This window comes from Saccostrea echinata, unplaced genomic scaffold, assembly GCF_033153115.1.
Source record: "Saccostrea echinata isolate AGI-Se365-2 ecotype Australia unplaced genomic scaffold, CSIRO_AGI_Sech_v1 ptg000057l, whole genome shotgun sequence".
NCBI lineage: Eukaryota > Metazoa > Mollusca > Bivalvia > Ostreida > Ostreidae > Saccostrea > Saccostrea echinata.
The window spans coordinates 7,285,201-7,299,966 of record NW_026889806.1 but is presented as its reverse complement, the minus strand read 5'-3'; the positions used below and the strand labels follow the sequence as shown (position 1 = coordinate 7,299,966).

At 33.7% G+C, this 14,766-nt stretch overlaps 1 protein-coding gene across 1 annotated transcript; it reads right to left on the bottom strand.

The window, feature by feature from the left end:
* Window positions 1-796: 796 nt before the first annotated feature.
* Window positions 797-14,458, bottom strand: LOC133174103 (ectin-like). Its single transcript, XM_061309142.1, has 5 exons — window positions 14,391-14,458; window positions 12,972-13,183; window positions 3,464-3,643; window positions 3,096-3,278; window positions 797-1,072 (listed from the first exon to the last, which is right to left on the bottom strand). Exons 1-5 carry the CDS (start codon window positions 14,456-14,458, stop codon window positions 807-809), a joined length of 909 nt encoding a protein of 302 aa, XP_061165126.1. The 3' UTR covers window positions 797-806.
* Between the last annotated feature and the right edge of the window lie 308 nt (window positions 14,459-14,766).

Below are 14,766 nucleotides of genomic sequence, written 5' to 3'. Positions count from 1 at the left end.
GTTTAATGCGAGATTTGTCGTAATATGTCGTATTTTGTCTGACATGATGAATACCATTTGTAAGATCATGGCTCTTTTTATATTTGAGTACGGGGTACACCGTTTATCAGATCAATATATATTGAACTCACGGCCGGCTCCAACAGTCATCAGGGGATGCTTACTGCTCCTAGTCTTCTGATCCCTTCTCTGGTGTTTTCAGTGGGCGTGTTTTTACGATTCGTTTTGTTTACTGGATTTATGAGAATTATTTTTTTCCTTAAACTTCACACATTACATGAAAACAACCATAACTAGTATTCCGATTTAAGAGTAAGATGAAAAATGAGAATAAGATAGTAATATAATTTTTTTACTAGGAAAAAATATACGGAAAATTAAAAGCAAACCGAATGTCTAAAACCAATGAATATCAATATTTACCCCATTTTTTGACAAAAACAGGTGCATGGAACACATTATAATTTGTTACGAACTAAAATACAAACGTTTTCAATAATAAGAGCATCTTTTTGTCATGCTCGTATTTAAGGCAAATGCAGTAGGTTTGAATTTAAACAAAAACAGAAAAACCCAGGATATTTAGTTTCTCAATATATTTTAAAAGTGATGATTTATTGTTTGTTTGCAATAATTATAACGTAGACTTCTTCTTTTTTACGATTCAACATCAAATTGAAAAGGTAGACAAATTGATAATTTCCCTGCCAAGCAGATCAATCCAAATTTGTGATTCCCCAAATCAAATCTTTCTGATCAGTTAGAAGTATAAATATTTTTTTTTTAAAGATATATTTGCAAAATAATCATTTAATACATTTTGAATACATCCATCCTAAAAGGGAAGAGCAGTCAATTATCATCAAAAGTCCTAAGTAAATTCCAATAGATATCGCACCTCCATATCCCATGTATCTCGATGTTGGTCTTGAATCATCTGCGCATGATTTTTTGCGAATCTGTGACGACAAATTTGTTTTGTTTATTTTCAAAGTTCTTGACATTTCGTCGATTTTTTCTTGAAGCGCAGGTGAAGAAATAAAGTTGTCAGGAAATTGCGCGCAGATATAACCTAAAAAGGAAGTGAATAAAAAAAGATAAGTACTATTTATTCTTTTCTTTTTATATGAAGATTTGTTCAACCTACCATGGAATCATCACTCTTCGTGGAGGATCAATGATCGTGGATTTCGTGGGTAACTCTTACCCACGAATTAATGTCTCCACAAACATTGAAACATACATACATTTAGCACAGTTGATTTTTTTTTAATAATAAAATATTCAAGTTACTCACGAAATTATATTCCCACAAACCAGTCAAATTTTGCTTACCCACAAACATTGACCCCCACGAACAATGAGGATACCACAGTGCAAATACATTGTAATCATTTCTTCTGTTGTCCTATATATGCTCTTTCATTGATGGGTAGGTGTGTAGCAATAATTCGATACAAGATATTGTGATGCAGAGGGATCGATACATGGATTCATAAAATGAAGTACAAATTTAGATAAAACATAATTAACCCACAATAATCTGACCAGATGGGTGGATTGACGAAAGCATGTCTGTATTTCTGTCTCTATCACGATGGTAATTGAACGTCTTCTTCTAGATTAGATGTACATACACTAGATACATGACTGTGTAGAAACATGTGAAGGTTTGCAAGATAAATGTATTATTTTTGTCGGCAGAGGACGCTCGCTCCTCCATGACACTTGATCCCACCTCTGATGTTTTAGAGGTCCGTGTTTGCTTTGCTCCTTATTTGTACTGTTTGAATGGACTTTTGAGCTTGAATACTGTTCGTTATCTCCATACATTACATACAGATCCCTGTAATTGAGCGATTACTGTGAAGGTTTGAATGTGTTTCGAATTGTGTACATTGTAAGAATAGTCATCTTTCAAAATAAATGAAATCACTCCGTTTTTGTTTTTTTTTTTGTTTTTTTTTTTTTTGTTTTTTTTGTTTGTTTTTTTTTGTATTTTTTAACAATTTTTTCTTTAATAACCATATCTGAAAATAAATTAAAATACTCCGTAATTTTGTATTTTTTAATAATTTTTTCTTCAGTCTTTTTGAACAAAAGATGGAAATAAAATGGACTGAAAGCTAAATAAGTCTATCGTCCAGGGCAAAGGATAAGATATGCTAAGACCCCTTTTAGCCTCCGGTTTCTAGGGTTTCTAACAACGATGCAATAGTTCATCTTTTTAAAATTGCTGTCATCCTTCTTACAAAATGAACATTGTTTTTTTTTTAGTTCTGAGGCACATAAAGGTTACAGAAAGGCATCCATGTGGTGTGTGTTTCCTGAAGTGAGAAGTAACACAAATTTGACCTTAACTAAAACTGAAGAAATTCGGTTAAATGTCCTACATTGGCATTCTTCTGTGGCCTCCCTGTACTCTGAATCAAAATCAGTGCTGGTTTTTAAACAACAATACATTTGAAATTCTTAATTATATATTATATATATATTTACTTTATTTTGATTTAACATCCAACAAGGGGCCAAATTCGGCCGATACTTTACATCGCCCTTTCAAACACTACGAGTTGAACAATGTCATAAAGTTACTCAAAAACGTCGTAATTTATAAAATCTTTTATGCTATATCTAGTGGGCGATATCATGATAAAATGTGATCTGTAAGATCTTTCAAATTCATCTATTCAAAAATTGCAATAAATATATCGACAACAGATATAACTTTGTTGAAAACCAATCCTATCATTACAAAAAATATAGTTAAGCATTCTAAAATAGTAAGTAATGATTTATTATGGCATCAATTTTTTTTCTTAAGCTAATGAATGCTTTTACTCTAGTATAATATCACATTATTATAAAAATGAATTTCAAAATTTTAAATTACATTTCTTCCTTCTTATGTGCGATTTTTAAAAATTAAACTGAAGCATTACTTTACGTTTTCGTTTGTATTTTTTTTTTCATAAAATATATAAGAACTATTCTTAACTCGATTATATCTTTATGGCAGACAACCGGAGAGATATTGTCTTCAACATAGAAATTAAAATGCATTAAAAAACGTAAAAATATCACAACATCCTTACGATCTCCAGATGAGCACATTAAATGTTCACAGCTCTCCCCTTGATAAGCATCACCTTCACAGTCTCTGCCCCCATATTGTGGTTTTGGGGAGTCACATGATCTTACACGTGTTCGATTATTCAAAGTGCAATTGATCACTTCACAGTCTGACCATTCACTCCATGAAGACCAGAAACCATCGACTGAGTTAAGGTTAAAATGAAAAGTGAATAACAATTACAAAATGAATAGCATTCATAATTGTTTTAAAATTGTGACTGCTTAACTGTTACTTTCATCTATCCATAAATTAGTCATGGCATCCAATACTTTTTCTAAAACTCTTTATAATTGTGCTGCAGTATATATATTTATATTTATTAAGTACCTGGACAACTTGGTAAATCACATAGATTCGTTTGTTCCCCTTCACCTGAGCAATGTTTACCACCATTTGATGGAGGGGGAGAATCACATGACCGGATACGGGTCTGCGTGTAGTTCCCACAGGTGGCGCTGCAGGACGACCACCAGGACCATTTCGACCATTCACCGTCGATAGCATAATCTAGAAGATAATACAGCTCAGAAAAATATTAAATACTCCTATCTGTTGGTGAAAGAAATTTTGAAGTAAAAATGAGGTGAATGAATGTGTATGAAAACTGTAAACAATGAAATAACAAATTAAATATTAAATTGTCTTTTCTCCATTTTAAATTGCTTCATCTATAGGATTACAAACACTATATTATATCAATTATATATTTTATTTAATCTTAATTCTAGAATCCTTAAATTTTGAAAAAAAGGATCATGATAATCAATCAAAAAATATTTATATTCTTCATATCCCTAATATTATAAGCAGATACAGGGAGATTTTCACATGGACCAAAAAGACGTTTGAGGAGAATTAAATAGCTTTAACGAACTTTGTAAGGAAAAAAGCATACAGTCGTCCAAAAATTCAGTGAAGTTGGCGAAAGATAACTTTACAAATCAAAAATAATGTGTCAAAGTACAAGATGTAATCAGTTCATGGGCAAATACCAAGAAAGGTTCAATCTTAGGGCCATTGCTTTTTAATGTGTTTTTAAATGACATTTTTTATTTATCAAGAAATCAGTCCTATACAACTACGTTGATGATATTACTTTATCTCACTCTCATGAAAATGTTGTTAGTCCTATTAGCACTCCGAAAAAGGGAAGCATAGCCATAAACTGATTCACAGAAAAATGTATGCAGGCAAATCCAGGTAAGTGTTAGATCTTAGTTGTTGGAAAGAAAACATTTTTAAAAGAAACCAATTTTCATGTTTGGTGAGCCTGAAAAAGATTGTGAAGAGACTATAATATAATAAATTAATGTTCCTAAAGGGTTATCAATTTTTTTCCTACTTATATGCATGAACTATCAAATTTTAATTTTTGCTCAATGGTAGTGTAAAAGCAATACATGTACTAGGAAAATGAAAAAAAATTTAAGAGTGAGCTCTAAGGTTTATCAATAAAAAGTATGATTGTAACTGTGATGATCAACTATGCATTTCTTACATACCAATTCTGAGTATACGCAAGATACGAACTTTTAAGATATTTTAAAAATTAAAAATTTTAAAAATTCCTAGAGTGTGCACAGCCATATGTGGAAAGAGACATTTTCATTTTGCAACACTCAGGAATGAACTTAGTGATTGATTGATTGATTGTATATTGTTTTACGTCCCATTCGAGAATTTTTCACTCATATAGAGACGTCACCATATACCGGTGAAGGGCTTCAAATTTTGACCTTTACTCGGCACTCAGGGCCATTGAGCAGTGAGGGATCTTTATCGTGCCAACGCCTGCCGTGACACGGGGCCTCGGTTTTTAAGGTCTCATCCGAAAGACCCGCAACTTTCACTCCAAAGTGCCGAGCGCATGGCGAAGGAACAGTTGCTACCTATTTTTTATCGACTTAGGTCTGTCGCGGCCGAGATTCGAACTCACGACCTCCCGATCACGGAGCGAGCGCTCTACCGACTGAGCTACCGTGAACGGTATGAACTTAGTGAAAATATCAGAATGGAAACAAATTTTAACCAATATAAGAATCTTATACATCATTGGAGCGACAAACGTTGAGATATAATAGAGACATAAATATCAATGTCTCCAGTTGTAAAGAGCAACTTAAGTATCAATGTTTTCATTTATAGTCTGGAAGTGAGGATTTATTTGAGAGAGGGGGAGAGAGAAATAGTTTACCTTCACATAAAAAATGTTTCTCACTACTGCACTCTTTAGTACCAAAAAGGAAGGAACCATCATACAGCCGGACACATTTGTCTGTCTCCTGGTTATCTGGTTCGTCAGATCTCCATCGAAGGTAACTAGACACCTCCCCATCAATCCAGCGGTATACATACGGGGAACCGGTGGACTGGGTTCGAAGACCGATCCAAACTCCTTCTTGAAGGCTAGTAAAAAGAACAAATGATAGTTAAACTTGAAAGCCATGGAATTCCTTTGCTTCACTTTACATTCTTTATCCACAAGAATTAGCACTAAATAAATATGTTATTATGATATACACATACAAATGTAGCACGAATAACAACAGTTATATAATACAATACGTAATTATCTTCAATATGTACTAAGAGTCTTGTAATATTCGTAATGATAAAGATCGAAACAGAAAAAAAATATAACCCGGAAAAGGAGTATCCGACCTCTGTCTGATAAATAGAGGGGTTCCATTGAGAATTAAAATTAACTAAATGTCATCTAACACCCAATGATCTACAGGTTGCCATTATCATAAATGAACTGCTTATCCTACCGATAAATTTAGATGAGACAAAGATTCAACCTTTTTCAAACTTTTCATCATATAGTAAGACCCTTTTTGAGATTTATTTCCTTATTCTGGTCTATGCTCAGGCTTTTTTCTCTCCATTTCATATATATATATATATATATATATATATATATATATATATATATATATATATATATATATATATATATATATATATATATATATATATATATATATATATATATATATATGCCTATCAGTTTTCCCTTTCAAAAAATAATGGATGCATTATTGATTCCTATATGACTGGAATGAAAAAAATTGAATTTTTGGTCATTTAATCACGTAACCGATCGGTATATAGCCTGTAAATCTTTCATCTACATTGTCATTTAGTTACCTTTTGGTTTGTAGGTAGGACTTAGCAGCCAGATACTGGGCATCATTCTTTAGACATACGAGCCGCATTCCTCTCGTCTCACACTCGGACCGCGCAGCATCCCACTTCTTCCGGGTAGAACCAAAGAAAAATCCTGGAAACAACGTTGAGACAGACACGCTAACCACTACACAACACAACCCATAATAGGCATTGCCAATTAAAGCTTGTTTGTTGTAAGATGTTACTAGTAACTTAAGTTAAAATATTTCCCGGAAAGAGTGAGTCCTTGCTCCATGTTTTTATCAACAAAAATTGTTTGTTTGTATGATGTTTAACGTCCCTCTCGAGAATTTTTCACTCATATGGAGACGCCACCACTTGCCGGTGGAGAACTGCAAATTTTGTCCTATGCTCCGCACTTACGGCCATTGAGCAGTGAGGGATCTTTTTCGTGCCAGCACCTACTGCGACATGGGACCTCGGTTTATACAGTCTCATCCGAAGGAATGGTCTCCACGTCCCACAGTGGGATTCGAACCCGCGACGTAAGGATCAACTCCTTACTTCGCGACTCTAGAGCAGACGCTCTAACCACTGCGCCATGCGGGCGACCAACAAAAATTGCAATACGCAGTTTAAATATATACTATCAGCAAAAGAAAACTGGGCTAAGTCCTATTCATGTGGGAAAATTATGTTTAAGTATGAAGAAATAAAAAGAAATAGTCCTTTTTATGTGTGTATGCTATTTCATGAATAATTTGAATAGCTTGAGATAGTAGCAAATCGTGGAGATTTTAAATGAGTAATCCACTGAATAAATGTTAACTGATGGTTATCGTTGAGATTAATTTTTTGTTTTTACTTTCTTATTTATAGAATGAAATTTGAAGATAATGAGCCGTAATTAAGCTCAAAAGTCCATTGGAACAATACAAAAAGTAAACATAGACCTCTAAACACATCAGAGGTGGGGCAAGGTGCTATTTCAGAAAAAAGTAATCAAATTGTAAGCCAGGTACTTATATTTACGTAATCATACATGAACACATCTGGGGGCAACATCACTTTATATGAATATTTTCAAGTAAATTTACAATAAATGTTTTAATGTATTAAATTGTTATTATAATTACCCTATGTAATGAACATTTTACTCATAGGCACTTACCTGCGTCAGCATAGTCTAAACAGCATATAACGATAACCAATTTAATGAACTTTATCATTATAGCTCCCCAACAGCTGGAAATCCAGACTCGGCACTCGAGAAATATAGACCTGAGCACAGACCACAGAGGTTTTTATCCATGTGAATCAGAAATTTTGGTATTTGCTGACCAATCATATAGATCAAACATGATATAACAATGTAAACAGAATATTCCTGTATTACAAATCATTTCATTTATTGCTATGTTAACACAAAGCGTCACAATCAATAATGTATACCTTTATATATTACCCAAAACCTTTTAACACGCTTTTAAGTAACAATTAAGTGAGTTCATTGTTTTAAACTGTCTAAAAAGAGAGGGGTATTTCATTCCTATTTTGTGTCGAAAACCATTTTTTATCTACCATTATTCAATCTTTATTATATATGTTTATAGAAAAGTGAACTTCAAGTATTAATGATTTTTGTGATTTTAATAATGCAAATGAATGGTAATACCGGTATTTCATCCCCTGTCCACATTCGCTGTGAGCCCTATGTATTGATCAGGTAGATGGAAAATACCGTAATCAAATTCAGTATAAAGGGATGCTAGTATATTTTGTTTTTCAAAGAAAACAAATTTGAGAAAAAACAGCTTCAGTGCACCATGCAAAACCCATCGAAATGGTATCATTTCAAAATATTTTCTTGCTCAGAAAATGGGAGTAGTAGGGTTCTAACGATACGGCTCGAACTGGGACTGTATCACGAAACGCGTCGCAATTTTTCATGCATCTTTTAGCTTTTTTTTTTAATGTGATTTGTACGTTTTTGTTCTGATATGATAAATTCTCAATACAGCGGAATATTCCGTGTACTTGTTAAAAAAGGAACAAGATGGGAGTGATTTAACTGTTTTAAGTCACCTCTGAAAATTCCGGAGACACGTGTTAACGCCCCGTCTGTTGTTTGTTGATTTTAATTATTTATTTATTTATTTATTTGAGATCGATCACTATTTGTGTCTTCATCTTTTTCATTATGTACGAGGGGTGAACAAAAAGATCGCGAACTAATGGAATTGCTTCCATAAAAGAAGTAATGCAAGTACATTTCAAAGTACAAAGAAATAAAAAAAAAAATTATTTCCTTCTCACAATTGTTTAATTTGACACAGAAAGGTAAACTGAGTCTTAAGTCTAGAAAGGAACAGTTTTGGTGAGATAGTTTAAGAATGAAATATTAAGATAACGAACAGTATTATAATCAAGTCAAAAGTCCATTCAAACAATACAAATTGGGAGCAAAGTAAACATACACCTCTATCAGAGAAGGGATCAGGTGCCATGGATGAGTAAGCTTGTCAGTCGGTCACATTCGCCATGTGCTCTTACTCCTCCTGGGCATCTAATCCCTCCTCTGGAAGTTCAAGGGGCCCGTGTTTTATATTGTCCTCTTAAAAAAATTATAGGATCACTGTTCGTCATTGCCTCCTTTTTTTATTCAATTAATTCATATCTCTATCTATGGCAGAGAAACATTATCTTTTTTGTAATTTATGTCGATTTTAGAAAAATAAAAAAAGATAAGTGAGTTTTCATTTGAAAAAATAAATACAGAAAAAATGGGTAATAAATTCATAAACTAATATAAAGCTGACCTTATTCTAAAAAAGGAGACTGGGTGATTTATGACAATTCGTTACAAATCAAACAACTACCGTACATGAAAATCCGCATCTTTATTATATGCAACTTTTAGTTTTTTATTCTCTTTCAAAATAATTTGTTGTTAAATGTTTCGATCGGAAATAGTATCTTATTGCATGTTGAAAATCATAGTCTACTGCCTTGATTCACGTTTAGGATATTGAAGTCAGAAAATGGAAAATTCCCTGGCATAAAGATTAAATCCAAAATGTTTCTTCTGATAAACATAGTCCGTGTATTTGCAAAATAATTCATCTTAATAATTTTGAATATATCCATCCGAAAAAGGTAGAGCAGTCTATTATCATCAAAAGTCCCAAATAAACTCCAATGCAGATCGCAGCTACGTAACCCATGAACCTCGACGTTGGTCTTGCGTCCTCTGCGCAAGATTTTTTGCGCATTTGTGAAGACAGATTTGTTTTGTTGACTTTCAAGGCTTTTGACATTTTCTGGAGTTTTTCTTGTAGTGCAGGTGAAGACATAAAATTGTCAGGATATTGTGCACAGACATAACCTTAAAAAAGAGTATAAAAAAATACGTATACATGTATAAGCAAGGGCGTATACACTAAAACATTGTATATAGGACCCTGGCATAAGCAATGAAGGTTTGTTTGAATACGTCATTATCACTTCTTTTGTCGTGTATAAGTTTTATCAAATATATCAACCTACTACAATCTGACCAGATGGATAGTTGAGTATAAACATGCCAGTGTCAAGATTGTTGAAATGAAGCAAAATGTTTTGTTTTTTCGATCATCGTTAGTAGTCTTCACCTTGTTCAATACATGCATGAAAAATTAAAGACAAAGTGTTATAAAAGATAACCCATCATCCAGAAAAAGCACAAGTCATGTAGATGTTTATCAAATCTGAGAGATATTTCAAAGAAGGTGCTCATCCTTAAGCACTGATAAATACGCTAACCAGAAGAAGCTTTCATCGGTTAGAGATACTGACAAACTATCTTGACTTAGATATCGTAGATATAGTTTAATTCAAAACGTTTTAGATGAAAAGATGAAGATAAAAGAGATCGAACTAAAAAAAACACCTACAAACAATACAAATCTGTGCAAATGGCATAAAATGAGGTCCCCCTTCCCCTGAAATTCCAGAGGTGGGGTCAAGTGCCTAGGAGGAGGAAACATCCCCTGCCGACCGGTCATCCCCACCACGAAACCCATTTACTGTTATTGATCAGGTTAACGAAGAGACCTAATTGGTATGAAATGTGTCAATCAAAATACGACTTAATGATTTTTTTTTTCTAAATTCTGAGAAAAAAAAGGTAGGGATTAATTTTTATACTAACGTATCTAAAGTTAACTCTTTTTACCCGATCATGGGTGTGTGCAGTCGAAAGGGAATGCTTACTCCTTAGTGGCATCTGAACACACCTATGAAGTTTATAGAGGCCCTCTTTGCTTTGTTCACAAGTAATTGCACTGCTAAATTGTTTCATGTCGTCAAACGCTCTATAGAGCTTGTGTTTGTTGCTATAAATCCGGCGGTAAATAAAATTTTCTGATTTTGATGGGATTTTGAGAATGAATTTTGTTCCATATCTTCACATTTCACTCCAACAAAGAACTAAAAATGTAAAAAAGCAATTCATCTCAACACATTCTTACGATCTCCAGATGAGCACATTAAATGTTCACAGCTCTCTTCCTGATGAGCATCACCTTCACAGTCTCTGCCGCCATGTTGTGGGGGTGGAGAGTCACATGATCTGACACGTGTTTGATTATTCAAAGTGCAATTGACCATAACGCAGTCTGACCATTCACTCCATGAAGACCAGAAACCATCGACTGAAGAAGCACGGGTTTTATTGCAAAGTGAATAACAATCATAAAGGGAATAACAAACAAAAAGTGAAAAACATTATAAAATGAATAACAAACATAAATTGAATAACAATCACAAAGTGAATTTCAATGAAATTGCGATTTTGTTCAATTGTTCTTTCTGCATATCTAAGAAATAAAAGTTATCATTAATAGCATCGTTTTCTAGTTCTCTTTGTAATCTTAATACAAAATCTTCATGTTTATATGAAGGTAGACTTCAAGTACCTGGACAACCTTGTAAATCACAGAGTTTCTTTTGGTCACCTGCACCTGAGCAATGTACACCACCATTTGATGGAGGGGAGAATCACATGACCGGATACGGGTCCGCGTGAAGTTCCCACAGGTGGCGCTGCAAGACGACCAGGAGGACCACATCGACCATTTACCGTCGATGGCATAATCTAGAAGATATAGCAGCCCATACAATATTCATGAGTTTATACAATCGGTTCAAGAAGATACACCATGTGGTATACATCGACTATCCGCCATCAATGGCCAAATCTAGAGGATGTTGCAGTTCAGAAGAATATCTTGAATATTCGTATATTCTATGTTGGTGAAAGGAATTTTAAAGTAATAACTAGATATATGAAAGTATCACCGTCGATGGCATAATCTAGAAGATATTGCAGACCAGAAAATTTCATGAGTTTATACCGTCGATAGTATAATCTAGCTAGAAGATATTGCAGCCCAGAAAAATTTCGTAAGTTATACCGTCGATGGTATAATTTTGTACCGTCGATGGTATAATTTTGTACCGTTGATGGGATAATCTAGAAAATATAGCAGCCCAGAAAAAAAATCTTGATTTTATACTGTTGTTATGGCATAATTTAGTGGATATTGCAGTCCATATAAATTTGTCGATGTTATAATAAACAGGATGTTGCACGTACACCAGAAAAAATTTTATGAACTTATATTTTGATGAAAGTTTGAGATGACAAAAAAATCGAGGATATTATATGTTAAGAAACAATGTAATACTAGAAAGGAAAATGTAACAAACAACACATTTTCTTTCCATTTTAAATTGTTATATTTGTAAGGTTACAAGTTATACTTAATTTTTCATTCTTTGACTGGGTTTTTTAATGATCCTTTTTGAAAAATAACACTTTAGACTGGTGGTTAACGTAGTAATAAGTAGCGATATTAATAAAAAAAATCTACCATTTCTGACGCGTCAACATATCGTTTATACAAATGGTTAGGCCCTTGTTTTTACAATGATACCAGATCATGAAAAAAAGCACACGGCAGATATAAAGGTTGGCAGGGATGCTTACTCCTCCAAGGCACCTGATCCCACCTCTGTTTTCAGAGGTCTGTTTGTCTCTGCACATAGTCTGTGTTGTTAAATTGGATTTACGAGTTTGACCCTGTTTGTTGTCTTCACATTTCACTTCAGCTCCGACTGGAATTATAGGTTTCCATTTTTACAACAAAAACAAAACGCTTTTCGAACAAAAGTTATGAGTTTCAGAAAACATTGAAATAAAATGTTTCTTACATTGATTTGGAATGTTAATCTATATCCAGGCTAGTATAAATATACACTTACCAAAAGGACAGAAAATCTAGCTTAGTGAATCTCGAACTTTTAAAAATCTACAAAACCTCATGGTGAAGATGAGTTAGCATTATTCTCATTATATATGAATTCAGTTCTCCAATGCAGGGAATAGGGTCAATACAGGATATGATATGATCGCTCCTTATAAATGTAAGAAAATTACCGACTTTTACCGAGAGTTGATTGGGCCACAGCCTCGCTGTGGATTCAGAATAATTCTATGTTTCAAGAGTTTCTTATTTAAAACAATCTTTTCCTGCGAAGATTGATGGAAGTATTAACAATTTCAACATTTTGTTTTAAAATATGTTAACTGTTTGTGTGCGTGCGTGGTATGTGTTTTTTGTGTTTAGAATAGCGAGAGGAGAGAGAGAGAATGAGAGTTTACCTTCACATAAGAAATGTTTCTTAGCACTGCAATGCCTAGTGCCAAACCGGAAAGAATTTAGATACAGTCGGACACATTTGTCTGTCTGCTCATCATCTGGTTCCTCATCATCCCACAGAAGGTAAGTGGACACTTTGTAATCTATCCAGCGGAACACATACGGGGAACTGGTGGAATTTGTTCGAAGACCGATCCAGACTCCATCGTTTAGACTAGATTAAATAGCGTTCATACTAGAATCACCAGTTATATAGAAATGTGCTTTTTAAAAAGATATGATCAGATTAAAACATACAGAGAGTATGAAATCCCTTTGTGGTATTATAACCATAGCAACCATTGCCAACCAAATAAGAAATATCATATTTCGTCCTTGGTATATGTTCCAAGGATCTTTTCTCTATTATTTGCTTGCATTTCAACCTATAATTGTTTTTATTTTTAAGTGTATGACTTTATAAAATTGAATGAACAAAATTTTTACTTTTGAATATTTTGTTTCCAAATTTTAGAACATGCTGCCATGGTAACCAAGATATGTAGCAACCAATTTTTGCTTGATTTGAGTTTACGATATCAAAGACTTTTATCATAGAGAGTTTGGGAAAATTCTGAGACTACAGTGCAGGGAACTAATTTTGTTACATAAACCAGCATCAGCATAAGCATTAGTAGCATCAGGATCGAGCTAGCATCAGGATCAGCATTTAAAAAACAGCATTACCAGGATCAGCATCAGCAAGCAAAGGATAAAGCCAGAATTGACCTACATAAAATCAGCATTATCCTACTAGCATCAGGAAATCAATGAGTTTTAATTCAGTAAAAAATTAAAAAAGAAAGAAAGAATATTGGTTAAAGTATTCACATTATTGATACATAGTGAGATATTATGATCAAATAATTGTAAAAGGCACTTTTATTGCTTTAAACGGCAATGCTGAAATTCATTATCTACTTCCGGTAGCATGATGCTACTTCCGGTAGCATTGACCTAATTATAAAACAGCATCAGGATAAGGATTACTAGCATTAAATCAGCAAGCAAAGGAAGCATTCAAATCAGCAAGCAAAGGAAGCATTCAAATCAGCATCGATGCTGTAACAAAATTAGTTTCCTGCACTGTATGCTTGCCACAGCTAATATATAAAAGTTCAAGTCATTATAGAGAATGGCTCTTAATATCTTTCAATAATTGTAATGATAAATGTTGATTCAATACAGGTTAGAGGATAATGATTAATGTTGTGTAGCTCATTATCTGTAAGATTATTTATATCATTACCTTTCATTATGCATAATAATAATAATAATAATATTAATATTAATATGTCTAAATGATATTTCTTTTGTATGTCTTGAAATATGGACGGATTTTGTACACATCGTAAAATAATCATTATTCACACTTCAGTCACCTTTGGGTCTCTAAGTAAGATTTCGCTGCCTGGTACTGGGATGCATTCTTCAGACATACGAGCCGCATCCCTCTCCCTTCACATTCAGACTGTGCTTTATCCCAGTTTTTCTCAGAAGAACCAAAATAAAAACCTTGACAAAAGAGTCGTATTGTATAGAAGCATCATGAAATATATGAAGATAACGAACAGTATTCAGGCTCAAAAGTCCATCAAACAATACAAAATAGGAGCTGAGCAAACACGGACCTCCAAACATCAGAGGTGGGATCAGGTGCCATGGAGGAGTGAGCATCCCCTTCCGACCGGTCACACCCGCCGTGTGCTCCTTGTCATGATCGGGAAATAACGGAAAAATCCGTCGACAATTCAGGTG

What these genes read in the sequence shown, in the direction of transcription:
- LOC133174103 (XM_061309142.1), bottom strand. Translation starts at nt 14,458, where the DNA reads ATGCGGCTCGTATGTCTGAAGAATGCATCCCAGTACCAGGCAGCGAAA. An exon ending in GAAACATTTCTTATGTGAAG is followed by an intron (nt 3,644 to 12,971) that starts GTAAACTCTCAT and finishes ATTATCTTCTAG; the next exon opens with ATTATGCTATCGACGGTGAA. An exon ending in TGATTTACCAAGTTGTCCAG is followed by an intron (nt 3,279 to 3,463) that starts GTACTTAATAAA and finishes ACCTTAACTCAG; the next exon opens with TCGATGGTTTCTGGTCTTCA.